Source organism: Hyla sarda, chromosome 9, assembly GCF_029499605.1.
Source record: "Hyla sarda isolate aHylSar1 chromosome 9, aHylSar1.hap1, whole genome shotgun sequence".
Taxonomy (NCBI): domain Eukaryota; kingdom Metazoa; phylum Chordata; class Amphibia; order Anura; family Hylidae; genus Hyla; species Hyla sarda.
Window position 1 is genome coordinate 163,750,302 of NC_079197.1, and position 27,025 is coordinate 163,777,326.

At 45.8% G+C, this 27,025-nt stretch overlaps 1 protein-coding gene across 1 annotated transcript in view; it reads left to right on the top strand.

Annotated features, from left to right (window-relative positions):
• Positions 1-26,557, top strand: part of ABCF1 (ATP binding cassette subfamily F member 1) — a 30,900-nt gene extending 4,343 nt beyond the window's left edge. Inside the window, exons 3-27 of the mRNA XM_056538472.1 lie at positions 4,872-4,958; positions 9,570-9,702; positions 11,114-11,148; positions 12,069-12,197; positions 12,954-13,010; positions 13,094-13,147; positions 13,646-13,729; positions 14,292-14,354; positions 15,953-16,048; positions 18,366-18,488; positions 18,718-18,818; positions 18,912-18,997; positions 19,080-19,219; positions 19,303-19,451; positions 19,832-19,915; positions 20,175-20,299; positions 20,402-20,514; positions 21,370-21,541; positions 21,627-21,701; positions 22,987-23,057; positions 23,141-23,173; positions 23,263-23,431; positions 24,935-24,999; positions 25,093-25,165; positions 26,229-26,557. Coding sequence (XP_056394447.1) covers positions 4,872-4,958; positions 9,570-9,702; positions 11,114-11,148; positions 12,069-12,197; positions 12,954-13,010; positions 13,094-13,147; positions 13,646-13,729; positions 14,292-14,354; positions 15,953-16,048; positions 18,366-18,488; positions 18,718-18,818; positions 18,912-18,997; positions 19,080-19,219; positions 19,303-19,451; positions 19,832-19,915; positions 20,175-20,299; positions 20,402-20,514; positions 21,370-21,541; positions 21,627-21,701; positions 22,987-23,057; positions 23,141-23,173; positions 23,263-23,431; positions 24,935-24,999; positions 25,093-25,165; positions 26,229-26,401 — 2,490 coding nt within the window. The 3' untranslated portion in view covers positions 26,402-26,557. The remainder of the gene's footprint in view (positions 1-4,871; positions 4,959-9,569; positions 9,703-11,113; positions 11,149-12,068; positions 12,198-12,953; positions 13,011-13,093; positions 13,148-13,645; positions 13,730-14,291; positions 14,355-15,952; positions 16,049-18,365; positions 18,489-18,717; positions 18,819-18,911; positions 18,998-19,079; positions 19,220-19,302; positions 19,452-19,831; positions 19,916-20,174; positions 20,300-20,401; positions 20,515-21,369; positions 21,542-21,626; positions 21,702-22,986; positions 23,058-23,140; positions 23,174-23,262; positions 23,432-24,934; positions 25,000-25,092; positions 25,166-26,228) is intronic.
• The last annotated feature ends 468 nt before the right edge of the window (positions 26,558-27,025 follow it).

Sequence of the window (27,025 nt, forward strand, 5' to 3'; positions counted from 1 at the left end):
TCTCTCCTTCTCTCTCTCCTTCTCTCTCTCCTTCTCTCTCTCCTTCTCTCTCTCCTTCTCTCTCTCCTTCTCTCTCTCCTTCTCTCTCTCCTTCTCTCTCTCCTTCTCTCTCTCCTTCTCTCTCTCCTTCTCTCTCTCCTTCTCTCTCTCCTTCTCTCTCTCCTTCTCTCTCTCCTTCTCTCTCTCCTTCTCTCTCTCCTTCTCTCTCTCCTTCTCTCTCTCCTTCTCTCTCTCCTTCTCTCTCTCCTTCTCTCTCTCCTTCTCTCTCTCCTTCTCTCTCTCCTTCTCTCTCTCCTTCTCTCTCTCCTTCTCTCTCTCCTTCTCTCTCTCCTTCTCTCTCTCCTTCTCTCTCTCCTTCTCTCTCTCTTTCTCTCTCTCTTTCTCTCTCTCTCTCTCTCTCTCTCTCTCCTTCTCTTTCTCTTTCTCTCTCTCTCCTTCTCTCTCTCTTTCTTTCTTTCTCTCTTTCTTTCTTTCTCTCTTTCTTTCTCTCTCTCTCTTTCTTTCTCTCTCTATCTCTTTCTCTCTTTCTTTCTTTCTTTCTTTCTTTCTTTCTCTCTTTCTTTCTCCCTTTGGACCCAGCTCTGGAGTTTGACCTGCTGGACGCATCCTGAAAAACTCTTCCAATGCTCGAAATGGCTTAGGGCTATGTTTCCATTTGGCGAGGACCTGGTCTGCAAATGGACCGCCCCGCCTACAGTGGACCCTCCGGTCTCTCACCTTTCCAAGTCAACCACTCGTCCTTTGGCTAATGCGGCTTCTTTCAAGGAGCCGTGGACAAACAGATTGAAAACCTGGCAAAGTTCGCATTTGAAGCAGTAGGCTCATCCTTCCAGCATTCGCCGCAACTTGGCTATCCAAGGCGTTGTCAGCTTGGGCCTCCCAACTTCGCCAAGGAGTTTTATCTGTGGCCCCTTTAGACGGTCTGGCTGACCTTGCCCTCCAGATCTCCAACGCTGGTGATTATCTGTGCTCGGCGTCTCTAGAGTCTGTCTACAGTTGGTCTTGTGCGGCCTTTGCATCTGGTAAATTGGTGGCTATCCGCCTCTCTAAGTGGCTTAAGGCTTAGAATGCCGATGCGGCCTCCAAAAAATCTCTCACATAGATGCCCTTTACCGGCGGCTGTCTTTTTGGCAAACGCCTGGATGAAATCATTTCTGAGGCTACGGGTGGTAAGAGCTCTCTGCTTCCTCAACATAAGGTGCACCGCACCAATTCTCTCCGCAAGTCCTCTTCCTTTTGGTCCTTTCGATCCTTTGCTTCGGGCCAACAGGACAAGTCAGCAGCCTCACAGACTTGGAAAGCTCCTTCCTTCAAAGCGCATCTCTCCTGGAAGCAGGATGGCCGTTCTGGATGCTGTTCCTGCAAGCCTACCTCCACCCGAAGGGGCGCCCCCACCCAAGTCTTCCTCTTGCGTTGGCAGTCGTCTGTCCCTCTTTCGGGACGTTTGGCTGGCGTAGGTCCAGGATTCCTGGGTTCGGGACGTCGTTTCTGACAGCTACGGAATCGAGTTTGCTTCTTTTCCCGCGATCGTTTTTTCAGGTCCCGCCCTCCTCGCTTTCCTGCCCTGGCTGCGGTTTTTCAGTCTGCTCTCCACAACCTTCTTGCACAGGGAGTCATTGTGCCAATTCCGCCCCGGGAACGTTTTTTGGACTTTTATTCAAATCTGTTTGTCCACAAAAAAGGGGGCACAGTTTGTCCGATTCTCGATTTTAAGATCCTCAATCGGCACCTGCGGCACTTCTGCATAGAATCGCTTTGTTCTGTTGTTGCGTCAATGGACTAGGGCGAATTTCTGTCCTCCGTGGACATTCGGGATGCCTACCTCCACATCCCCTTTTTTCCAGCACACTAACGGTTTCTGCGGTTTGCCGTTCCTGGTGGATATTTTGAGTTTGTGGCTCTGCCCTTCGGACTGGCCACGGCCCCCATGGTGGTGGTGGTGGTGGTTGCTATCCTCCGCTCTCGGAGTGTCGGTGCTTCCTTATCTGGATGACCTGTTGATTAAAGTTCTGTCCTTGGCACAAAATCAAGAGAGTCTTAACATCACTCTTTAGACCCTGTCCAGTTTTGGCTGGGTGATCAATCAGGAGAAATCCAACCTTTCTCCCTCCCCAGCCTCTGTTGATTCTGGGGTCTGCGTTTCGACACCGCGATGGCTTGCATTCTGCTTCCACCGGACAAGCGGAGTGCTCTGCTTTCTGCGATCCGCCTCTTACGCCGCCCAGAACTGGTAGCCATCCGTTCTTGCATGGAAGTGCTGGTCAGGATGGTAGCAGCCATGGAAGCTGTTCCCTTTGCCCTGTACTGGTGTCGCCCTCTCCAGTGGGCCATCCTGTCCCTGTGGGACAAATCTCCTCTGTCCCTCCATCACAGGATCAGTCTGCCCCTCACAGCTCGCCAGTCTCTCCTTTTGGTGCCTCCGCTCCTCCGGGAGGGCCGTTTGTTTCTCCCGCTGTGTTTGCAGGTCTTAACGACCGATGCGAGTCTCCTCTGCCAGGGTGGGGGTGTTTTTCAGGATCGGATGGTTCAAGGCCGTTCGTCTCCCCAGGAAGCCCGTCTCCCCATCAACATCCTGGAACTTCAAGCAATCTTTTTTTGTCTCCTCCACTGGTAGTTGTTACTCAGAGGTTGCCCGGTTCGGGTTCAGACTGACCATGCCACAGCGATGGCTTGCGTCAATTACCATGGGACACTTGCAGACTCCCGGCAATGGCGGAGGTGACAAAGATTCTGGTCTGGGCGGAACGTCAGGTTTCCTCCATCTCAGCGATCCACATTCCGGGGGTGGACAATTGGGAAGCGGACTTTCTGAATCGCTCCTTGCCCGACCCCAGGGTGTGGTCTCTCCAACTGGAGGTGTTTGCAGCAATTTTCGACTGTTGTGGGACGCCGGATGTGGACCTCTTGTGTGCCGTCTAAACCGTCAGGTTCCCGAGTTCGTGGCCAAGTCCTGTGATCCTCTGTCTCTGGCTGTGGACGCGTTGGTCATTCCCGGGGCGTAGTTTGCCCTTCCTTACCTCTTTCCTCCGTTTTCCCTCCTGCCCAGGGTAGTGAGGAAGCTCAAAGCGAAAGGCGTCTCAGCAATTCTTGTCTCTCCGGATTGGCCCTGTCGCCCGTGGTTCGCCTAGTGGCGGACGTTCCCATGAGGCTTCCGGACCGTCCTGACCCTCCCTCTCAAGATCCTCTCTGCCACACCAGTTCACTGCCGCTGCATTTGACGGCGTGGCGGTTGAAACCGCGGTGCTGAGGGCTCGTTGTTTCTCTCTCCGGGTCATTCGCACCATGTTTCAGGCACATAAGCCGTCCTCTGCTTAGATTTATCATTGCACCTGGCGTGCCTACTTTCGGTGGTGTGAGGCCCGGTCCCTGTCTGGTTAGTGTTTTTTTTATTTATTTATTTTTTTTCCTTGCCAAACATGCTTGTCATTCTGCAGGCGGGGCTGGAAACGCATCTGGCGCTCAGTTCCCTTAAAGGGCAGGTGTCGGAGCTTTCCATCCTTTTTCAGCGCCCCCTGGCATCCAACCCTCATGTTCGCACCTTCCTTGAGGGTGTGGCTCACGAGGCTCCTCCATACAGGTCCCCCACTCCGCCCTGGGACCTGAATCTGGTACTTGGACCCATTTGAGCCCCTCAGGGATATCTCTCTCCACTTCCTTTCTTGGAAGGTGTCCTTTCTCATCGCTGTTACCTCCATCCGGCGGTGTCTGAATTGGCAGCTCTCTCCTGCCGCCCTCCTTTTCTTGTCCTTCATCCGGACAAGGCTGTGCTTCGGCTGGTGCCGTCCTTTCCTCCTGAGTCCAACCCCCCCCCCCCCATCCTCTGGCCAGAGACCGCTTCTCTCCCCCTGCTGGTCCTAAGTCCAACCACCACCGCTGCCCATTGCCTCCCCCATCCCCGGTTTTATAATTACCTGTACCCGGGTTCCACGCTACTTCTGGCTCCGGGGGCGTCCTGAGCTGTCACTGTGCACACTGACGGTGACGTCACGTTGAAGACCTCACACGTCATTGCACAGTGTAACGCAGGAGCCAGAAGTAGCGCGGACCCCGGGAACAGGTCATTATAAAACTGGGGATGGGGGGGAGCAATGGGGCGGTGGCGGTCTCTGGGCAGTGTGGTGGGGGGATGCCGGGGGAGGGCATTATCGGATTATAGGCAAGGTAATTGCCAATAACGTCCAAAATCGGGACTATCGGCCAAACCGACAATCGGTCGATCCCTAATAAATATATATAGGGAATATGCAAATCAGCTAATTACATCACCTTTTCAGGCGATGTTCCCTGGTATCAGCTTAGCTCCAGTTACGGAATATAAAAAGCTAATTGGGATTAATGCCAAACCAGAACTCTCTCTCCAGAAGGAAAGAGGGACCCATCTGCAGACGGCTGTTTCAGGGTTCTTGCCCCTCGTCAGTACAGAGCAGGGTGATCTGGCTTGGCTGAGATGATGAGCCCCTTATCTCAGCCAAGCCTTTCCTTCTGGAGAGAGAGTTCTGGCTTGGCATTAATTAATGCATTAATTAGCTTTTTATATTCCGTAACTGGAGCTAAGCTGATACCAGGGAACATCGCCTGAAAAGGTGATGTAATGAGCTGATTTGCATATTCCCTACCCAGAATGCCTGCGGAGTGCTTAGTGGCCCTTGAAAGCTCCGTCACACCAGGAGTAGAGATCTCTATATATTGGGTGTGCGCTAGATTGTGTTTTTCTTTGATATAGTGTTTGTTTTCTGATACACATAGCAGCACCCCTTGTTTAATGTTAGCGGAGCCCACTTGTCTGAGTGTATGAATCCAAATGTTTCCGACTCCTCGTAGGTTGTGTAAGGGGCCGAGGTTGATAATCATTTTGCTTTTTCTCTCGCCAGTTTTTCGAGGAGTTGTCAGCAGATAATAAACAGGCTCAAGAGGAGGAAGCGGCCAAGGAGCGAGAGAAGGAACAGCAGCAACAGCAGGTGGGATAGCAAAAGACTGTATGCAACCCCAGCCCAGTGTTTCCCAACCAAGGTTCCTCCAGCTGTTGCAAAACTACAACTCCCAGCATGCACCGGACAGCCAAAGGTGCCTATGCCAAAGGCTCTGGGTGCCCATACAAAAGCCATAGATGGGTTTTCAGGCCCTACATCTGTGTTACCCAACAAGGCTGCCTCCAGCTGTTGCAGAACTACAACTCCCAGCATGCCCGGACAGCCAACGGCTGTCCGGGCATGCTGGGAGTTGTAGTTTAGCAACACTGGGGGCACTCTGTTTTGGAAACACTGCTATATTAGAAAAAACAGTCCTCAAAAGCTATAAAGGACTCTATAGGGCCTTTCTCACCATGTTTAAACAATATGAGTAAATATGTAGGTCGGTTATCTAGATATGAGGATTCCTAAAAAATAAGGTTTGTAGTGTGCTATATAAGGGAAGGTGAATGCCGTGTAGAATAAAAAAATTTAAGTGGGCAGTGTCATGAACTTTTTTTTTGATATGTTGTAGTACTTATGTAGAACATATCTCTAATATACATAATTTTTTTTGTGTGTTTAACATTATTTTCTGTTTGAAATATGGCCACTAGGGGTCTCCCTCCTAGTGGCCGGATGCAGCCTGCTGTGACGTCACAGCTGAATTCGGACTGATCCCGGTCGGGCAATCGGTCCGAATTCAGTCAGCCTGCACTTGTTCCCTGCCTGTCAGACAGGCGGGAGTGAGCGCTGTGAACGCCATGGCTGTGCGCATTGGCTCACTGGTCTCGCGCGTGGCCCGACCCCGCAGGGATATCTTGCACGGCAGGTCGGTGATGCTCCTATACTCCTCCTCCCTAGGTAGCAAATGAAACAGGGAGGAGGAGACCCCAGTGCAGCCTGCTGTGCTATTGGCCGCTCATCTATGCACGCTCCTGACAGGAGTGCAGCATAGATGAGGTGAGGGCGGAAGTCGGCACCCAGCAGGCATCAGTGATGTGGCTGGGGAAGTCGGCTTCCTGCTCAGCAATAGTGAGCAGCATAAGAGTAGCTATTTAAAAGGTAGGGAAAAAAATTAAAGGCAGGGAGGGGGTTAGGGATAGATTAGCAAGAAGTAGGGACAGAAAAAAAAAAATATATACATGGTGCAGGGATGTGGAAATCCTATCGCCCGACGCCCGGGACAAGTAGTTTTGGGCGCCGGGCAGGTGAATTGTTTATAGATTTAGTCCTGTATCGGGCAGGGACAGACCGAATTCCCCCTTTATTTTTCTTTAATATCGGTGTGAGGCGCAGGAGCCGATGGAAGTCTCCACCTCACACCAGCACTCAGAGTGTATGGAGGGGACGGCGGCCTCCAGCTGACTGCAGAGCCCCCTTATCTCCCCTCCCGGAGGATGGACGGAGCTCAGAAGACACAGCAGGGTGAGAGAGAGGATGTAGACAGCTCAGTGCACAGCTCCTCCCATCCCCCCCGCACACAGCTCTACACCTCCCCCTCCCCTGCTCTGTCTAGACAGGACCTAATCCACCACGGGGAGGTTGCTTGTTTGCACGGGGAAAACACAGAGGGGGGGGGGGGGGTTGTGAGGGGGAGGACGGAAATATCACCTCACACCGGCCGGGACTACAGCTCTGATGTCCACTCATGGCGGCTCAGGTGAGGAGACCGAGAATGCAGGCGGCAGGAAGGGTGGTTGTATATGTATGGTGTGAGTGGATGTGTGATGTGTGTGTGTGTGTAATGTATGATGGGGGGCAGCGGCAGGTGTATGTATGATGTGTGCAAATGTATGGTGTATATCAGTGTTTCCCAACCAGGGTGCCTCCAGCTGTTGCAAAACTACAACTCCCAGCATGCCCTGGGCATGCTGGGAGTTGTAGTTTTGCAACAGCTGGAGGCACCCTGGTTGGGAAACACTGGTGGATATGTATGGTGTGAGTGTATGTGTGATGTGTGTATGTAATGTATGATGTCTATGTGTGATGTGTATGTAATGTATGATGTGGGGTGGGCAGCGGCGGGTGTGTGTATGATGTGTGCATATGTATGGTGTATATGTATGGTGTGAGTGTGTGTATGTAATGTATGATGTGTGGGGTGGGCAGTGGCGGGTGTATGTATGATGTGTGGGGTGGGCAATGGCGGGTGTATGTATGATGTGTGCATATGTATGGTGTGAGTGTATGGTGTATATCTATGGTGTGAGTGTATGTAATGTATGATGTGGGGGGGCAGTGGCTGGGGGTGTGTATGTATGATATGGGGGCAGTGGCGGGTGTATGTATGATATGTGTATGAATGAATGTTTTGTATAGGAGCGGACTGTCACGTTGGGCATTAGGGCAGTTGTACCATTTAATGTTATTTATTTTTAGTGGCACCCGCACTAAATTGCACCCCCAGAATCCTGCCCCTTCATACTCACCCGCCGACCAAGAGCCCCACGGATGCACACAAACACGCCCGAACCAAAACTACAACTCCCAGCATGTTGCACCATAACTTAAACTGTAGAACTATAAAGTGTAACATGCTGGGAGTTGTAGTTTTGTTTCGGGTCAGCTGCAGAGCCATAGGCTGCATCAGGGCATGCTGGGTGTTGTAGTTACTAACTGTAATTCCCAGTATTCCTTGACACAGACTATGGCTCTGCAGCTGACACAAACCAAAACTACAACTCCCAGCATGTTACACAATAACCTTAACTGTCCTACTATACAGTGCAACCTGCTGCAACACCCACACAACCATAGACTGTATCAGGGCATGCTGGGAGTTGTAGTTATCTAGTAACTAAATGCAACTTCCATCATTTTCTGACACAAAATGCAGCATATAAACTGGAGAAGCTGAACCCCCCCCCCCCCCCCCAGTAACACATAAGTCCCTATTGAGACTGAAAAATAGTGATTAAAATATTTTAAAAGGTGCGTATATATGTGAATAAGCCCCTTTCCTAATAAATGTTTCCAATTTTCTTTAAATAAAAATAATGTACAAAAATAAACATATGGTATCGCTACATGTGGAAATGTCCAGACTATTAAAATATTATGTTAATTAAACCGTACGGTGAACAGTGTAAATGTAAATAATAGTCCAGAATTGCTCATTTTTGGTCACTTCATATGAGAAATTTTTTATAAGGTGATCAAAAAGTTACGTCTAGACTTATCTGGGCTTCCCTCGGGTGTAAGAGGAGCTACAGCTCTCCGGCCGCTAATAGCCCGGCATGCTGCGATCACCTATTAACCCATTAGATCATCGCTGTCAGCAGTGTCTATATCCATCCCTGGTGGTCTAGTGGGGGGGGGGAATCAGACTATTTTGGTGGAAATTATTTCATCTACCAGGACAAGTGGATTTTCTTGAGGGACAAGTAGATTGTGTCCCGCTTTAGTCCCTTGGACAAGTAGTTTTTTTTTTTTAATTTCCACACCCCTGTGGTGGGAGCTACTCTTTTTAATAGAATAAAAGGCAAAACAGCCTAAACTATACTGCATGGCCCTTGCAGTGGCCAAGGAAAGGCAATAAAAGAAATCTATATAGATTGTGTAGCACATAGCAGGTTGGGCTGCTGGATAGAAGCCTGAAAATCCTGGATCATATCTGTAGCTTTGAATGTGATTGAGGACGGAGGTGGAGCTATTTTTGAAAGAAATTAACTCTGTTTCTATCTACTAATAACCCTCTAAGTGTCAGCTGTCAGGATAGCCTGGGAGTTGTAGTTTCCAGAGTGTAATGTCTTTTCTAGATGGCCTGGTGCCACTTTTAGGACCCATTCAGACTACGCAATCTCCGCCCAGAGATTCCATCTGTATCTGGCACTGGCAGAATAAGCCGGTGCTAGGACCATGTGGAATTGGAATAGACGCTAATGCATTTCATGTGGAATAGACGCCAATGCACTTCTAAGCGCATTCCACTGAAAGAGTGGAATTTCTGCGATGGATGGTCCACCAGAGATTCCATCATGAGATTGGTGCAGCAGAATCCCATTAAAGGGAAACTCCGCTTTTTATTTTATAATTTTTTTTTTTTTTTTATCAACTGGTGCCAGAAAGTTAAACCTATTTGCAAATTACTTCTAATAAAAAATCTTAATCCTTCCAGTACTTATCAGCTGCTGTATACTACAGAGGAAGTTCTTTTCTTTTTGAATTTCTTTTCTGTCTGACCACAGTGCTCTCTGCTGACACCTCTGTCAATTTTAGGAACTGTCCAGAGCAGGATAGGTTTTCTATGGGGATTTGCTCCTACTCTGGACAGTTCCTAAAATGGACAGAGGTGTCAGCAGAGAGCACTGTGGTCAGACAGAAAGGAAATTCAAAAAGAAAAGAACTTCCTGTGTAGTATACAGCAGCTGATAAGTACTGGAAGGATTAAGATTTTTAAATAGAAGTCATTTACAAATCTGTTTAACGTTCTGGCACCAGTTGATTTAAAGGGGTACTCCACTGGAAAACTTTTTTATTTTTTTATTTTATAAGAACGTGAGGCTGCTGGACCGTATTTTCTATTGAGCTCTTGTATCTGGGTCGGCAGAAGTAGTGGGCTTGTTCCGGATTGTCAGTGCTTGTGTCTAATACCCGACTTCACGTTCTCTCCCACAGCAAAAGAAGAAAGACAAAAAGAAAGACCGAAGAAAACAAAAGGGGGGCGGCGATGATGACGACGAAGACCGGGAGGTTACAGAGAAGCTGAAGAAATTGTCAGTGCAGCCCAGTGACGAAGAGGAAGACTCAGGTATATTGGGCTGTTAAAGGGGCACTCCCCTTCCCCATCGTTTGGAACCCCATTTTGTTCTGAATGCTTGGAGCGGGGGTTGTGATGTCACAACCACGCCCCTCATGACGTCACACTACGCCCCTCAATGCAAGTCTGTGGGAGGGGGCATGGCATGCCCCCTCCCATAGACTTGCATTGAGGGGCGTGGTGTGACGTCACGAAGGGCGTGGTATGACGTTACGAGGGGCGTGGTCGTGACATCACAACCCCCACCGCCGACACCCAGCATTCTAAACGAACGCTGAGGGCTGCACAGAGATTGTGGGGGACCCAGCTGCGGGACCCCCGCGATCAGACATCTTATCCCCCATCCTTTGGATAGGGGATAAGATGTCTAGGGACGAAGTACCCCTTTAACCATGCAGGTATGCGTTACCGATCCTGGACTATACCCCAGAGCTGCATTCACACTTCTGTGGTCACACACATCACTATCTGTGAAGATGATCTCCTGTAATGCAGGGACGGATGATGTACAGTAGAGACCGTTGTCTGTTCTGCCCAATACCTGAACAAGCGCTGGTAAATGTCAGCTCTGAAGCTATAATACAAGCTGTAAAGTACCAAATTATGTTCATAGGAATAGACTCTGGACTGTCCACCTGTCCTGGTGCATGATATAGATGTGAACAAATCACAAACATATGATTTATATCAGTCTGGGAGAGACATAATGCTGGGGGTTGCAGTGGGAGATCCTGGAGCTTAAAGGGATACTCTACCTCTAGACATCTTATCCCCTATCCAATAGATAAGATGTCTGATCGCAGGGGCCCTGCCGCTGGGTGGGGCCGGAGGCTTGTGTCGTCAATGCAAGCCTCCGTGGAATGTCACACCCCCTTGTGATGTCACAGCCATGCCCCCTCAATGCAAGTCTATGGGAGGGGGGCGTGGCGGCCGCCACGCCCCCCTCCCATAGACTTGCATTGAGGGGGCATGGCCGTGACATCACAAAGGGGCGTGGCTGAGATGTCGCGAGCCTCGGTTGCCGCACCCAACTTTCTAAACGAACACCAGGTTCTGCAGGGAGATCATGGGGGTTCCCAGCGGCAGGACCCCTGCCATCAGACATCTTATCCCCTCCTTTTAGATAGGGAATAAGATGTCTAGGGGCGGAGTACCCCTTCTCTCTCTCAGGTATGGGCCTTGTTGTTTTTACTACATGTCCCACTGCGAACACCAGCTATGAATGTGAAGGTCTCCTTATATTGACTTTAATTTTTACCATGTATAATCCGCCCTGGAAAAAGCCTTTTTCTTGGTCATTAATGGTAAAAAAAAAATTGTCGGATAAAGAAAAAAATGTCCCTGTAATTCCTGTCTAAGGTCCTTCTTTTTTTTTTTTTTTTTTATTTTTAATCTTTTGTAGACCCTGTCCCTGTTCCCCGGCGTGGTAAAGCACAAGTAAGTGAGCCCTTTTTTTTTTTTCTTATTTTATTTTTTCTCCTTTTCAGCCATATTATTTATGTATTATTATTATTATTATTATTATTATTATTATTATTATTATTTTTACTTCTTTTTGTATAAATAAATAAATGATATAGGTCTTTATTAACAATTTTTTATTTATTTATTTTATTTTTTAAATATTAGCATTTTATTTGGGTTTTCACATTTTTTACAATAACATGAGCCGGTGCATTTCCCCAGACAGATATAAAAGACCAAGGCACAGGACTTTAACATACATTCGATAACAATAGTATCATAAGAATTAAAATTCCTGATCCCAAATAAAGTAGCAATACTTGTCCGAAACCAATCCCAATTAAGAATTTTATTCAGTTTGTCCTGCATGTTCTTACCTATATGCTGCTTTGTCACAGTGAAATCCACCAGAGGGGCAGCCTTGCAGTTCAGTCTCCAGGACTTATCTCTCCTCTCCTGAATGATCTTCTAAGGTCAACTTTGATCTAGTCAAAAATTGGCTCTGGAGAGGTTAGAGATATCTGACAGCTTTACTGACTCATTTCTCTCTGAAGTAGACAGAGCAGCCTGCTCTACGTGTAATAACCTGCGTGCGAGAAATATCAAACTACAATGCGAAATAAACTAAAAATTGTACATAAAGGCGTTCATACCATTTATAAAAAGTTATGACATGATGTAGATGCTTGTAAAAAAGTTTTGATCTTTTACGCTATATATATAATAATAAAAATAAATAATAATAATTTATTTATATATATATATATATATATATATATATATATATATATATATATATAATTTTTTTTATTTTTATTTTTGTGACATTTATTTGTTGCAGTTATCAGAAACTTCTCTATGTAGTTATACACTGATGTCTGGTTATTTTACAGCCCTTAGGGAAAAATATTTTTGCTGCTCTCGGTAGTGGTGATAGTGAGGAAGAGGAAGAAGAGGAGGGGGAGGAGGAGAAGCAGCCAACTAAGAAAAATAAAGGAAAAAAAGAAAAGAAAGAAGTGAAGGTAATGGATGAGAAGTTATCTGTGCCTGTTCTGGGGTTAGGTGTGCTTTAAATGCCCACTCTCATTAAAACTAATTTTTGGTATTGTACTCTTTATGGTAAATAAAAAAATCTTTATGTATTTTGCTTAAAAAAAAAAAAAAAAAAGTTAAAAAAGTTTTCTATGTTTTATTTTTGTTTTAAAAAAGCTGCCACTAGGTGTCTCCCTACTTGTCCAGAGCACATTTCTCCCCCCCCCCATCTCTTGCACAGACTTTGACTCCTGCTGGCCTGGCAGAAGTCCAAAATCAGGAAATGCAGTCTGGAGTGCTCAGGGGTGTGTGCGCAGCCTTAGCCAATCATAGCTCATCTCACACTGAACAGCTCTGAGCTGTGTGTAGCAGAGTGAGGGAGGAAGTTCTCCCCTGTATGGCTTCAGATGATGTCACGCCTGCTGGGGAACGCCCCTTCCCAGTCTGTGAATCTGAGACTGAGCAGAAAATACAGAGAAATATCGCGGTAGAAAACTAAAAAATTATATAAGTAAAGGCCGGGGGTGGTTTATCATGATGGGGGCAGTGACCTGGGAGGATTATAACATTTTACAAGATCATTAGAGGTACTCTGTAATTTGATGGCCAATCCAGATCTGGATTTTCTATGAATGAAGGGCGGTCAGGCCAAACTACCATGGAGATGGGATGTGCCACCTCAGTCATATTCACATAGTTTATTATTTATTTATGTATGTTTTAACCTCTACAAACTAACCTAATAGGAAGAAGAAAAGAAACCAAACAAGAAAGGAAAAAGAAATGAACCCAGCAAGCCGAAGGTACCGTATAGGTTATGTTACAGGAAGCTGTGGCTGCGTCTTGGTTTTTATAGTGTTCTTACCGTTGTTGGTTCTTTTTATAGCCGCCTAGTGAAGAAAGCGAGGAGGAAATACCAAAGGAAAAATCGAAAGCCAAAGTGAGTATATTCCCATGCATGTGATCCTCATAGGTCCTAAAAGTTGATCACTTCCACTGCAGGGTGATATATATACTTTTGACTTCATATCCCGTCCTCCTATATTGTTGTCATATCACGTCCTCCGATCTTGACCTATCACGTTCCTCCGATCTCCGTCCTCCCATCCCTACCCGTAATAAAAGGGGCAGCGGAAAGAAGGGGCAGCGGCGCCGATGGCAGGGGGGAGAGAAGCGGTGGCAGCAGGGACCCCAGGACAGGCAGGGGCAGAGAAGCCGGAAGTGCTGGCGGTCTCTGCACCTGAAAAAGCCGCTGCAGTTCATTGATTTAAAGTGCCCGCTTTAAATCATTGAACTGCAGCGGCTTATCGGCGTATAACTCGCAGGTAGACTTTAGGCTAAAAAAAATTGCCTAAAAAATGCGTGTTATATGCCGATAAATACGGTATATTTTTTTATATATTATTATTTTTTTATTTTTATTATTATTGTCAAACAGAAACCTCCACCCAAAGCTCCTGATCTCAGTGATGAGGAAGAGAAGAAACCTAAGAAGGGCAAACAGAAGCCAAAACCTCCCCAGGTAAGATCTTTCTTCAGTCATTTGCATTGTTCCTTCATAGGCCTGGGCCAATTTTACTGTTGTCCTACAATCTTTTGGCTGTGATCCCTAAAACCAGGGATCTCCCCCATATTGTCTTATTCTGAAGGGAAATATATTGACCACGAAAAAACAGACACAAACTCTGTGGTGTGTGGGAGTCTTCTCTACACCCCCCTCCCAAACCTTTATTTTATAGTAAGGACGCTAGGATGTCCCCCGTACATTCCAAGGTTACATTTCGCCTTCAGAGCGTCGTTTCCAATCAGGATCTTATACCTTACACCAGTGTTTCCCAACCAGGGTGCCTCCAGCTGTTGCAAAACTACAACTTTCAGCATGCCTGGACAGCCTTTGGCTGTCCAGGCATGCTGGAAGTTGTAGTTTTGCAACAGCTGGAGCCACCCTGGTTTGGAAACACTGCCTTACACAAAGAAACGGCACCAATAGTTATGTCGTTCTGACTGCAGGAATGACGGTATGTTTTCTGAGCTGTGTTTTTTGTACTTTATATATAGTGTACTCTATTTTTTGTTACTTTTAGAATCGTTTTGTTGCTCTGGACGAAGATGAAGGTATGGGATCTGATGCAGGATCTGAAGAGAAGGTGAGTGTGTAGCGATGAGAGGAGCGTACTTTAGTCTACTTATCGTAGGCCTATGTTCACATTGGGAATGTCTGCACAGAAAATGCTTTCCCTGACAGCTGAGCGCCAGCAGAACATGCCGGCGCTAGGACCACTCGCGAATGGGTTGTCTCAAAGGCTGCAATGCAATTCCGTGCGGAGTCCACAGAAAGAATAGATAGGTCTTTTCTTTTTGCGGACATCAGAGTATGAATTTCTACGCCAGATGTTTCTGGCACATGCCTTGTGAAAAGCAATAAAATCAATGGGACTCTGCTGCTGTGGAATCTCCGGGCGGAATTCTGTCCAGAAATTCCATCGTGTGAACATAGCCTTTAAAGCAGCGGTCTTCAAACTGTAGCCCTCCAGATGTTACAAAACTACAATTCCCAGCATGCCAGGACAGCCGTTGGCTGTCCAGGCATGCTGGGAGTTGTAGTTTTGCAACATCTGGAGGGCCCCAGTTTGAAGACCGCTGCTTTAAAGCATGTAGTGGCTGTGGTGCTGTTATGGGAGTGTGGTTTCCTTGCTTACCTATTATATGCTGTAATAGGGGTTACCTGCTGCAACCAATATGGGGAGCACGCTGCACACCGATTTGTACAACTGCCATTGAGTTTAATACTAGCTGTATGCAGATAGCGCCCTCTATTGGTGGTAGAAATGTATCATATATCAAGTCAGAAAAGCAGAGGCACTTTACAGATATGCAGTGGTCCCTCAAGTTACAATATTAATTGGTTCCAGGACTACCATTGTATGTTGAAACCATTGTATGTTGAGACCATAACTCTATGGAAACCTGGTAATTGGTTCTTAAACCCCAAAATGTCATCCAAAAATAGGAAAAAGTGAGGATTAAAGAAAAATATGTAGATAAATAATACAGATAAAACAAATCCTTACATATAAAAGTAAGAAACATCTGCTGGGAGCTGTAATCACGGTCTATGTAGAGGACAGGAGCTTCTTCAGGGTCCTGTACAGTACACACAGTGTCCTCCAGTTGTTTCCCCACTACAACTCCAAGAATGCCGTGACAGCCAATAGATGTCAGGACAAGCTGGGAGTTGTAGTGGTGAAACAGCTGGATAGGTGAACTAAGGGTGGAAGTCGGCCCCCCCAGCAGGCATCAGTGACATCGCGCCTGCTGGGGAAGTCTGCCTGGTAAATGAGCACATGACCAGGCAGACAAAAAGGCATTTTTAATATGTTAAAAAAATAAAATAAGGCAGTAAGGGGGTTAGGGGGATAGGTGGGCAATAGGCAGGGACAGTAAAAAAAAAAAAAAACAAAGATGGTGGGAGCTACTCTTTAAAACACGAGTTTAGTGGAGGAGAAAATAGTACATTTACTATTTTTATTTGTATTTTTCGGTAAACTACCGGATTCCTCATGGACCCTATTCAGGTCAGTGGGATCTGTTGGGACCCGGTGGAGTCAGCTTGTGCTTCAACCTGTTTTGGGGCCATACAACGCAAAAAAAAATAATCTGTGAACATTGCCTTATAGTTTCAAAGGATTATGGCTGGCTATGGTGAATTGGTAAAAACTGATCTAACAGATGGTTTGTGTCACAGTCAGCAGATGAAGATGATGGTGAAGAAAAGCCCGCTGCAGCCGAAGATCCTTTTGCCAACTTAAGTAAGAAGGAGAAGAAGAAAATGAAGAAACAGGTCAATATGAGGAATAGTTGAGTCCTGTGTAGAGGAAGAGCAGGGCTATTGCCCATAGCAACCAGTCAGATCGCTTCTTTCATTTTAAAAAAAAAGGCCTCTAAAAATGAAAGACGCGATCTGATTGGTTGCTATGGGCGGCTGTACTGCTTTTCCTCTAAACACATTTTGTTATTTCTCCTCTCTAAACAAGTCCTATAAACAAAAACATGATGATAAGCAAAATGAGGATGTAGTAGCAAAACAGCATCTTGTTACCAATGTGCCCTTTACATTTCCAGGGTTAAAGTTTAAAGCCAATTTACCCCTCCTTATCCCCTTAAGGGCCGGGCGTTTTTGCGCTTTCGTTTTTTCCTCCTTACCTTTAAAAAATCATAACTCTTTAAATTTTGCACCTAAAAATCTGTATTATGGCGTATTTTTTGCGCCCCCAATTCCACTTTGTAATGATATCAGTCATTTTACCCAAAAATCTACGGCGAAACGGGGGAAAAAAAATCATTGTGCGACAAAATTGAAAAAATACAGCCATTTTGTAACTTTTGGGGGCTTCCATTTCTACATAGTACATTTTTCGGTAAAAATGACACCTTCTCTTTATTCTGTAGGTCCATACGGTTAAAATGATCCCCTACTTATATAGGTTTGATTTTGTCGGACTTCAGAAAAAAATCATAACTACATGCAGGAAAATTTATACGTTTAAAATTGTCATCTTCTGACCCCTATAACTTTTTTTTTATTTTTCCGTGTTCAGGGCGCTATGAGCGTTCATTTTTTGCGCCGTGATCTGAAGTTTTTGTCGGTACCATTTTTGCATTGATCTGACTTTTTGATCGCTTTTTATTCATCTTTTCATGATATAAAAAATTACCAAAAATACACTATTTCGGACTTTGCAATTTTTTGGCGCGTATGCCATTGACCGTGCAGTTTAATTAGCGGTATATTTTCTTCGGACATTTCCGCACGCGGCGAAACCACATATGTTTATTTTTGTTTTTATTTACACTGTTTTTTTTTATTTTTTTTTTTATTATTGGAAATGCCGGGTGATTCAAACTTTTATTAGGGGAAGGGATAATTCAAAGGGTTAATGATTTTTTTACACTTTTCTTTTGCAAAATTATAGCCCCCATAGGGGGCTATAACATTGCATTTACTGATCTTTAACACTGTTCAATGCATCTCCATAGAGATGCAATGATCAGTGTTTTTGGCGATTGCTCAAGCCTGGATCTCAGGCTTGAATCATTCAATCGGCGATCGGACTGCAGGAAGGAAGGTAAGAGACCTCCTCCTGTGCTACAGCTGTTCGGGATGCCGCGATTATACTGCAGCGATCCCGAACAGCTTCTTGAGCTAGCTGGACACTTTTACTTTCACTTTTAGCCGCGTGGCTCAGCTTTGAGCGTGCGGCTAAAGGGTTAATAGCGTGCGGCACTGGATCAGTGCCGCGCGCTATTAGAAGCGGGTCCCGGCTTCACTATGACGCCGGGCCCGCCGCGATATGATGCGCGGTCACCGTGGGAGCGGGACCGAGGACGTACTCATACGTCCTTGGTCCTTAAGGGGTTATTATAGGGGTATTCCGCCAGAAAACATCTTATCTCCTAACCAAAGGATAGAGGATAAGATATCTAATCAAGGGGGTCTTCCGCTGGGGACCCTCGAGATCTCCGCTGCGGCACCCCAGACATCTGGTGCATGGAGTGAAAGTGCCGGATGACTGGCGCCCACAGTCACCACGCCCCCTCCATTCAGGTCTATGGGAGGAGGTGTGATGGCTACATACCAACCGCCACGCTTCCTCCCATAGACATGAATGGAGGGGACGCGGTGTGACATCACAAACACGGAAGCTCCAAGCTTACATTTTCTGGACGCTGCTAGCGCCTGCCCTGAGATCGCAGGGGTCCCCAGCACGGGACCCCCGTGATCAGACATCTTTTCCCCTATCCTTTGAATAGGGGATAAGATGTTTCCAATGGAGTACCCCTTTAAGAAGCACCCCAGTAGAGAGACCTGAAGAGCCCAATACCATATATGAGATCCCTCAGGCGAGTCAGTCCATGCCCAGCAGACTCTGAAGTAGTGTTTTCCAAACAGTGTGTCTCCAGCTGTTGCAAAACTACAACTCCCAGCATGCTGGTAGTTGTAGTTTTGCAACAGCTGGCGATACACTGCTCTAAAGAAACATTTAAGTTAGTTTCTCTTAAATCTACTTTACTCTTTTATATCTTGACCCTCCATGGTGTTGGCCTTACCGCATGACTTACTTTGTCTTTTCCTTTTCCCTTTTCTCCTCTTCCTATAGCTGGATTATGAGAAACAGGTGGCTACGATGAAGAAGGCAACAGCGGCCGAAAATGACTTCTCTGTGTCCCAAGCTGAGCTCTCGTCTCGTCAGGCCATGCTGGAAAACGCCTCCGACATCAAGGTACATGTGGTTAGAGGATACTACATTACTACCTGTCGCCTGTTGTATGCTACCTAAACTGTGGGCAGCATGAAACTGGTGCCGAAACACTATGGTTTACTCTAACACTCGGGCGCATCAGAAAAATCCTAGTTAATAAAAAAAAAAAAAATGTTGTATCTTATTGTTAAATAATTAGTAATAAATAGTAATTTGTATTCATAATTTTATGTATTTTCCTGTGTTGTAGCTGGAGAAATTCAGCATTTCTGCCCACGGCAAAGAGCTGTTTGTTAACGCTGACTTGTACGTGGTGGCGGGACGTCGTTATGGTTTAGTGGGTCCGAACGGGTGAGTGCTTGGAGGTATATCCCACTAGCCTTTGTCTGTTTTGCTTCCTATATACCCAAGTTATACTCGCTTTCCTCATTTCTTTTTTATTAGGAAAGGGAAGACCACGCTCCTGAAACACATTGCCAACAAGGCCCTGAACATTCCGCCGAACATAGACGTGTTGCTTTGTGAGCAAGGTATGAAAAGATGGTGATATTAGCATGACCCATCCACTCGCCACTGCCTGTACTTCATGTAGGTCTCATCGTTCCCCCACAGAGGTTATAGCTGATGACACCCCGGCTGTCCAGTCGGTTCTGAAAGCTGATACAAAGCGTATCAAGTTATTGGAGCAGGAGAAGAGACTGCAGGCCAGGCTGGAGAAGGGGGATGACAGCGTAGCTGAGCTTTTGGAGAAGGTAATTGGTGGTTTTGGAGCGATGATGGTGGACACTATAGTAGGGACAGCATATGACCAGGTGTTATATCCCCACTCACTTAGGTTTACGAAGAGCTAAGAGCCTCCGGAGCTGCCTCTGCAGAAGCCAAAGCTCGTAGGATTTTGGCTGGTTTGAGTTTTACCCCAGAGATGCAGGATCGGGAGACCAGGAGATTCAGTGGAGGGTGGAGGATGAGAGTGTCATTGGCCAGGTAAATGCACTTATGCACAATTTCTTCCAACCAAATGTCTGACTTGTGCAGTATGTGGCACTGTATTAACATTGTACTGTTTTTTTTATTTTTTTATTTTTTTCCTGTGATTGTCCCCTGAAGACACTACATGTAGGGTGGTGAAACATGTTCGGGGCATTGAAATATGTTTTAATAACAGCAAGGTGCCACACTACACACTTGTTTAAAGGCGTATTCTCCATGTGGTGGGAAAAATAGCTTTATCCCCCATCCAAAGGACAACATTGTGCTGTTTTACTGAAACTAAAAGAGAATGTTGAAACTGCATCCCCTCCTCCCTCTTCTGAATTCCAATACTTGACACGTTAATTCCATTTTATTCTGCGTATTCATTTCAGGGCTCTCTTCATGGAACCAACGCTCCTCATGTTGGATGAACCCACAAATCACTTGGATCTCAACGCTGTCATCTGGCTTAACAAGTGAGTTCCATTCTATACTGTACATCAGTATCAGCAGGGCCTTTTATATATTTTATCGCTGACTTGCTGTCCTGATGTCCTGGGTCATTGTTTCCTAACCAGTGTACCTCCAGCTGTTGCAAAACTACAACTCCTAGCATGCCCGGACAGCCGAAGGCTGTCCGGGCATGCTGGGAATTGTAGTTTTGAAACAGCTGGAGGCACACTGGTTGACTTATTTTTTTCCCTCCTAGAATTTTTTATATTTCTCCTTCCCCAGTTATCTCCAGGGCTGGAAGAAAACCCTCCTCATAGTGTCCCACGACCAGGGATTCTTGGACGATGTATGTACAGACATAATGCACCTTGATGCACAGAAGCTGTATTATTACCGGGGAAATTACAGTGAGTCTTCTCTCCGAGACCTTTTTTTATTTTTATTTTTTATTTTTTTTTGTGATACCTCCATATTGCTTGGGCCTGATCCTATTTATTTATTCTTTCCAGTGACCTTTAAGAAAATGTATCAGCAGAAACAGAAGGAGATGCAGAAACAGTATGATAAGCAGGAAAAGAAGCTGAAGGATTTAAAAGCTGGAGGCAAATCTTCCAAGCAAGCAGTAAGAGGCTGCCCCTTTCAATATTACAAAAGTATATTACAAACTGAGACTAAAATATGCATAGGATTCCCAGTATCCCCCCCCCCCCCCCCTCTAAAGGCATAACATTGATCTATATTACATAACGTGGAGAAGCTTGTTGGTAGACTTCCCTTTTTAAAAGGTTTGTCCAGTAAAAGAAACAACCTGTGTATGGTATCAAAAAATTTTTTTTATAAAGCAGCTTAATAATACAGTATAATGTTTTTAGCCATAGTGCAGAGATTTTCAATATCATCTGTTCTGTCTCCCTTGTAAGCTGTGACGTCTTGTCACAGACTCAGAATGCAGGGAACCAGTTCCTCCTCTTGCCTGCCCTCCTATTAGCATGAGACAAAATCAGTGATGTGAAGAAGGCGGGGGGGGCTGGTATTACTGCTCATTAGATTTATGACTAATTATGATTCATTAGATAAGGCAGCTGGGAGCCTATTCTGATGGAGGCTACTGTAACTGAGAACGGTTGGTATGACTGCTCATTAGATTTCTGACTCACTAGATAAGGCAGCAGGGAGCCCCCTGCTGCCTTATCTAATGAGTCAGAAATCTAATGACCAGTAATACCATATCTCTCCCTTCAAATCCACTGTGTCCTCCTGTGCTGATAAGAGAAGAGGGAGGGTTAGCTCTGCATTTAGAGCCTGTGACAACATGGGACCCAACTGATATGAAAGATCTCTGCACTATGGCTAATAACATTATATTAGTAAACTGTTTATTATACTTTTTGACACCACAGACAGGTTGTTCCTTTTGACGGACAACCCCTTTTAAGTAACTGTCTTGCAAACATTCTGGTCTTTTTACCTCCTGTAGGAGAAACAGACAAAAGAAGCCTTAACGCGAAAGCAGCAGAAATGTCGGAAGAAGAATGCAGATGAGGAGAGCAATGAACAGGCCGGGTTACTGAAGAGACCAAAGGAATACACCGTGAAATTCACCTTCCCAAACCCCCCACCACTCAGTCCTCCTATTCTTGGCCTCCATGGTAAGAAGAGCAGACCCCACCAGTCCCTCCTCTGTGTCTTACGCCCGGGCTGTGAGACCCTAATCTCTTCCTTGTGTTCCTGCAGGGGTTGATTTTGGCTATCAAGGACACAAGCTGCTGTTTAAGAACTTGGATTTTGGCATAGACATGGATTCCAGAGGTTAGGCCACAAATGGGCGCTATCACATGATTGATTACTTCTTTTTAATTATATATTTCACTCCCACCATGCCTCGGCATCAGGGCCAGCACAAGACATTGTTCTGCTTGGGTCCAAGAGTTAAATGCTTTTATTTGGGTGTTTTTTTTTTTAATTTATTTTTTAGTAAACATTTTCACTTTTTATACTTTACAGTAGATGGCTGCTGCTCCAGTCTCGGAAACCTCTGAGTTTCTGGGACTGGAGATATGACATCTAGAGATGAGCGAACTTACAGTAAATTTGATTCCTCACAAACTTCTCAGCTTGGCGGTTGCTGACTTTTCCTGCATAAATTAGTTCAGCTTTCCGGTGCTCCGGTGGGCTGGAAAAGGTGGATACAGTCCTAAGAAAGAGTCTCCTAGGACTGTTTTCACCTTTTCCAGCCCACGGGAGCATCAGAAAGCTGAACTAATTTATGCAGGAAAAGTCAGCAACCGCCGAGCCGAGAAGTTCGTGACGAATCGAATTTACTGTAAGTTCGCTCATCTCTAATGACATCGCGCCACACTCTCTCCAGAGGAGTCAGACTGGAGCAGCAGCCTGGCACAGAATGGCAGGTGCTACACGGAGATGGCGGGGGGGGGGGTTTGGATAGGGGATAAGATGTCTAAAGGCGTAATACCCCTTTAAGAGAATAGTGGTTATTGCGTTTTTACAGAAATTCAGCCAGAGGCGTATCTGAATATCTTTAGTACATAGCTAAAACTACTACAATATTGCCTTCTATGGACTACAGTAATACTGATATAATACTGCCAACTTGGTACAATATATTAATCTATTTTTTATTTGATTTTTTTCTCGCGTACACCAGCCTTTATCGTAGGCCTGAATGTAGTAGGGAAAAGTACGGTGCCTACTGGGGGGCATTCCCTACCTATATACCTGGGGGGTTCCCTACCTGCTGGTGGGATACCCTATGTACGTATTGGGTGGATTATATACCTACCTACTTGGAGGTATCTACCTAATACAGGGAATTATCTACTCACCACTCAATCCCCCTTCCTGCCAACGCACCTACCTTCACCCTCCTAAGATTTTCCTGGGTGATTTTGGAGAATAGTGGATATCCTTTTCTTTTTACAGAAATTCAACCAGTGGCTTACCTGAAAATCTTTAGTACATAGCACAAACTACTACAATATTGCCTATTATGGACTACAGTAATACTTCTGTAATACTGCCCCCTAGGTTCAATCTATTTTTGTATTTATTTATTTTTTTTACTTGTGTTCTTCAGTCTGTATCGTGGGCCCGAATGGTGTAGGGAAAAGTACGCTGCTCCTGCTGTTGACTGGTAGACTGACCGCTGTGAGTACATGGCTGTAATGTGTCCTTACGAATCTACTGTATCGGCAGCCAAAATATTAACCATTTCATATTCATTTTCACAGACAAAAGGAGAAATGAGGAAAAATCACCGACTGGTGAGTGCTGGGGTCTGCATAGGACAATGTCGCCTCTTTTTTCTTCTTGTCTGTAACCACTGCCTTATTTTCTTTTCTTGGTCCCATAGAAAATTGGGTTCTTTAACCAGCAGTATGCCGACCAGCTAACCATGGAGGAGACGGCGACCGAGTATCTGCAGAGAAACTTCAACCTCCCGTATCAGGATGCCAGGAAGTGCTTGGGGAGGTTCGGTCTGGAGAGCCATGCGCACACCATTCAGATCTGCAAACTTTCAGGTGATACTTGCCGCCCTGTCCCCACCCCCCTCTTCTCCCCCGTGCATTGTATAATCAATTTAATGTACATATAGCTTAAAAGAAATGTCACCTGCGCTAACCTGGCGGACCGAGAATGCAGGTGACACTGGTGACAAGGGTACTTACCTTGTCCCATTCCATGCAGGGGATCTTCAGTAATCTTCTCCGTTAAGCTTCAGCTCCGGCCTTGCTTGGGGCATGGGCGGAGCTTATTGACATCACCGTTGCTGTTCTTTAGCAGCAGGACCCAGCAATGAGCAGCAGCAGCGGTGATGTCACTAAGCTCCGCCCAAGCTGCTGCTGCTCTCTACTGGGTCTCACAGCAGCGGTGACTTCACTAAGCTCCGCCTGTGCCCCAAGCCGAATCTGAAACTTAATGGAGATTATTACCGGAGATCCCCACCACGGAACGGGACAAGATAAGTACCGTTGTCATCCGTGTCACCTGCACTATCTGTCGGTAGAGATATCCTTTAAGGGTACGTACACATGTACGCAGATTTGATGCGCAGGATTTTCTGCTGCAGATTTCAGTGTAAACTAAATTACTGATCTGCAGTTACAAATCCTGCTCATAGAAAACAGAAGAGAGACAAAAAAACGGGGCGCTCTCTCGTATGCTGTCTTTAGGTGGAAACGGGGGACCCACCACCTCACCTAATGTGCTGTACCGACCTGCTGAGAGGATGCAACAGTGCAAGCCCAACACTGTTGGGAGGTGAGGGTGGGGATCAGTAGATGCAGTATGCAGCTCTATCTCCCCTATCCGTGTACCTTAGTGTACGGAATAATGGAGGAAGAATAGGTAGATAAAGGTGGGGAATTATGTAGAGTGCTCCTGCTGTCAAAGAATGGACTCAAAACGCCACGGTTGCACAGGACAATTTATTGAAATATTTTCGGACAAAGCGTTTCGGCGCTCAAATGCGCCTTCATCAGGTCACAAAAAGAATAGCGGAATAGCCACTCAAGCACAGTCGGCACCTCAGGACGCAGCAAACTTATCTTTTTGTGGACCTAATGAAGGCGCATGTGAGTGCCGAAACGCGTTGTCCGAAAATATTTCAATACATTTTTCCTGTGCAACCGTGGCGTTTTGAGTCCATCCTTTGACAGCAGGAGCACTCTACATAATTCCCCACCTTTATCTACCTATTCTTAAATCCTGCTCATCAAATCTGCGCAGGATCCTGTACGTACAGTATTCTGCGCAGATTTGATGCGCAGGATTTCAAGCTGTGTTCAGTCATTCAGTTTACATTGAAATCTGTAGCAGAAAATCCTGCGCATCAAATCTGCGCAGAATACTGAACGTGTGTATAGACCATTGAGGTGTATTAACACGTACAGTATCCACATATTTGATGCGCAGGATTTGAAGCGGCAGAATCCAATGTAAACTAAATAACTGAACAACGCTTCAAATCCTGCGCATCAACTGGGCAAGATACTGTATGTGTGAATATTGCGTCTTCATTGCAGGAGGGCAGAAAGCTCGTGTCGTCTTTGCCGAATTATGCTGTAGAGAACCAGATGTCCTCATTTTGGTGAGTACTGTACATGTGGATACCTAGTGTGGTCTTGTACGTAAAATTAACCAGCAATACTGATCCAGTGTCTTTTAATACCGCCCCCTACAGGATGAACCCACAAATAACTTAGATATTGAATCCATCGATGCTCTGGCTGAGGCTATAAATGAATATAAAGGAGGTAAGTGTCAACTATTAGAGATGAGCGAACTTACAGTAAATTCGATTCGTCAAGAACTTCTCGGCTCGGCAGTTGACTTTTCCTGCATAAATTAGTTCAGCCTTCAGGTGCTCCGGTGGGCTGGAAAAGGTGGATACATTCCTAGGAAAGAGTCTCCTAGGACTGTATCCAACTTTTCCAGCCCACCGGAGCACCGGAAAGCTGAACTAATTTATGCAGGAAAAGTCAACTGCCGAGCCGAGAAGTTCGTGACGGATCGAATTTACTGTAAGTTCACTCATCTCTATCAACTATAATCTAGGGGGTCGGATCACTGGAGATTAGTTTTGGAGTTTTCTTTTCATTCCATATTTAGTATTTGTAGAAAATACATTTTTGTAAAATTTTGTTAAATTTTTATAAAAATTTTTTTAGGGCAGAATACCCCTTTCATTAAAACAGTGTCGCTAATACCAGATTAAGCTAGACACTACTTTTAAAAATATAGGTGTCAAACTTTCAGCCCTCCAGCTGTTGCAAAACTACAACTCCCAGCATGCCCGGACAGCCGTTGGCTGTCCGGGCATTCTGGAAGTTGTAGTATTGCAACAGCTGGAGGGCCGCAAGATTGACACCTATGTTTTAAATGGTGACAAGGGTAGATCTGCTGTGCCATCAGTTGATAAAGTGGCCACTACTAGAGATGAGCGAACTTACCGTAAATTCGATTCGTCACAAACTTCTCGGCTCGGCAGTTGATTTCTTTTCCTGCATAAATTAGTTCAGCTTTCCGGTGCTCCGGTGGGCTGGAAAAGGTGGATACAGTCCTAGGAGACTCTTTTCTAGGACTGTATCCATCTTTTCCAGCCCACCGGAGCACCTGAAGGCTGAACTAATTTACGCAGGAAAAGTCATCAACTGCCGAGCCGAGAAGTTCGTGACGAATCGAATTTACTGTAAGTTCGCTCATCTCTAGCCACTACTCCTCATACATGTACTTGGCCCATTTATATAGAATAAACTCCTACATTTCATGGGCCACTAGAGGGCGCCGTCTGCGACTAACGATGTCCCCTCTTTGTAGCGGTGATCACGGTCAGCCACGACGCACGTCTCATCACTGAGACAAATTGCCAGCTGTGGGTTGTAGAGGACCAGACTGTGAATCAGATAGAAGGCGACTTTGATGACTACAAGAGGGAAGTCCTGGAGAGTCTGGGTGAAGTCATGATCAACAAGCCCAAAGACAAGGAGTGACCGGCCTACAAATGAGCGTGCCATAACCATCTGCCCAGATATGGACCCACTCTGAGATGTGGTGGAGGAATAAGGACCCGGGTCTCCGGTTTTTAAATCTCATTTTGCTGCCTTGTTATTGCAGAGAAGAAAAATAAATATTTATATATTGGATAAGCGGCGGTTCCATCGTTTTATTATACAATGTGCGTCTATTATCAGCTGATCGCCTTTGATACCGGTGACAGCTTTGGATTCCACTTGGTGAGATGGGATGCAGGAAAGTTACAGGGTCTTCTCAGCATTGCCCTGCGATCTCCTGTATAGGACCCGATGCTCGGTGAGGAGCACTGCTGCTGCTGGCGACACGCACTGCATTCATTTCTATGGGAGCACCGAAAAGACCCCAGTACAGCACTGGGGTATCATCAGCGCTCCCACAGAAATAGATGGAGCGCGTGCAATCTACAGGTAGACGTCACACGCTCCTCATTGAGCTTGCTGGGGTACCAGAGGTTGGACCCCCTGCAATAGCTACTTATCCCCTATGCTGTGGAGTACTCCTTTAAGGGGGTACTCTGGTGGAAAACTTATTTTTAAAATCAACTGGTGCCAGAAAGTTAAACAGATTTGTAAATGACTTCT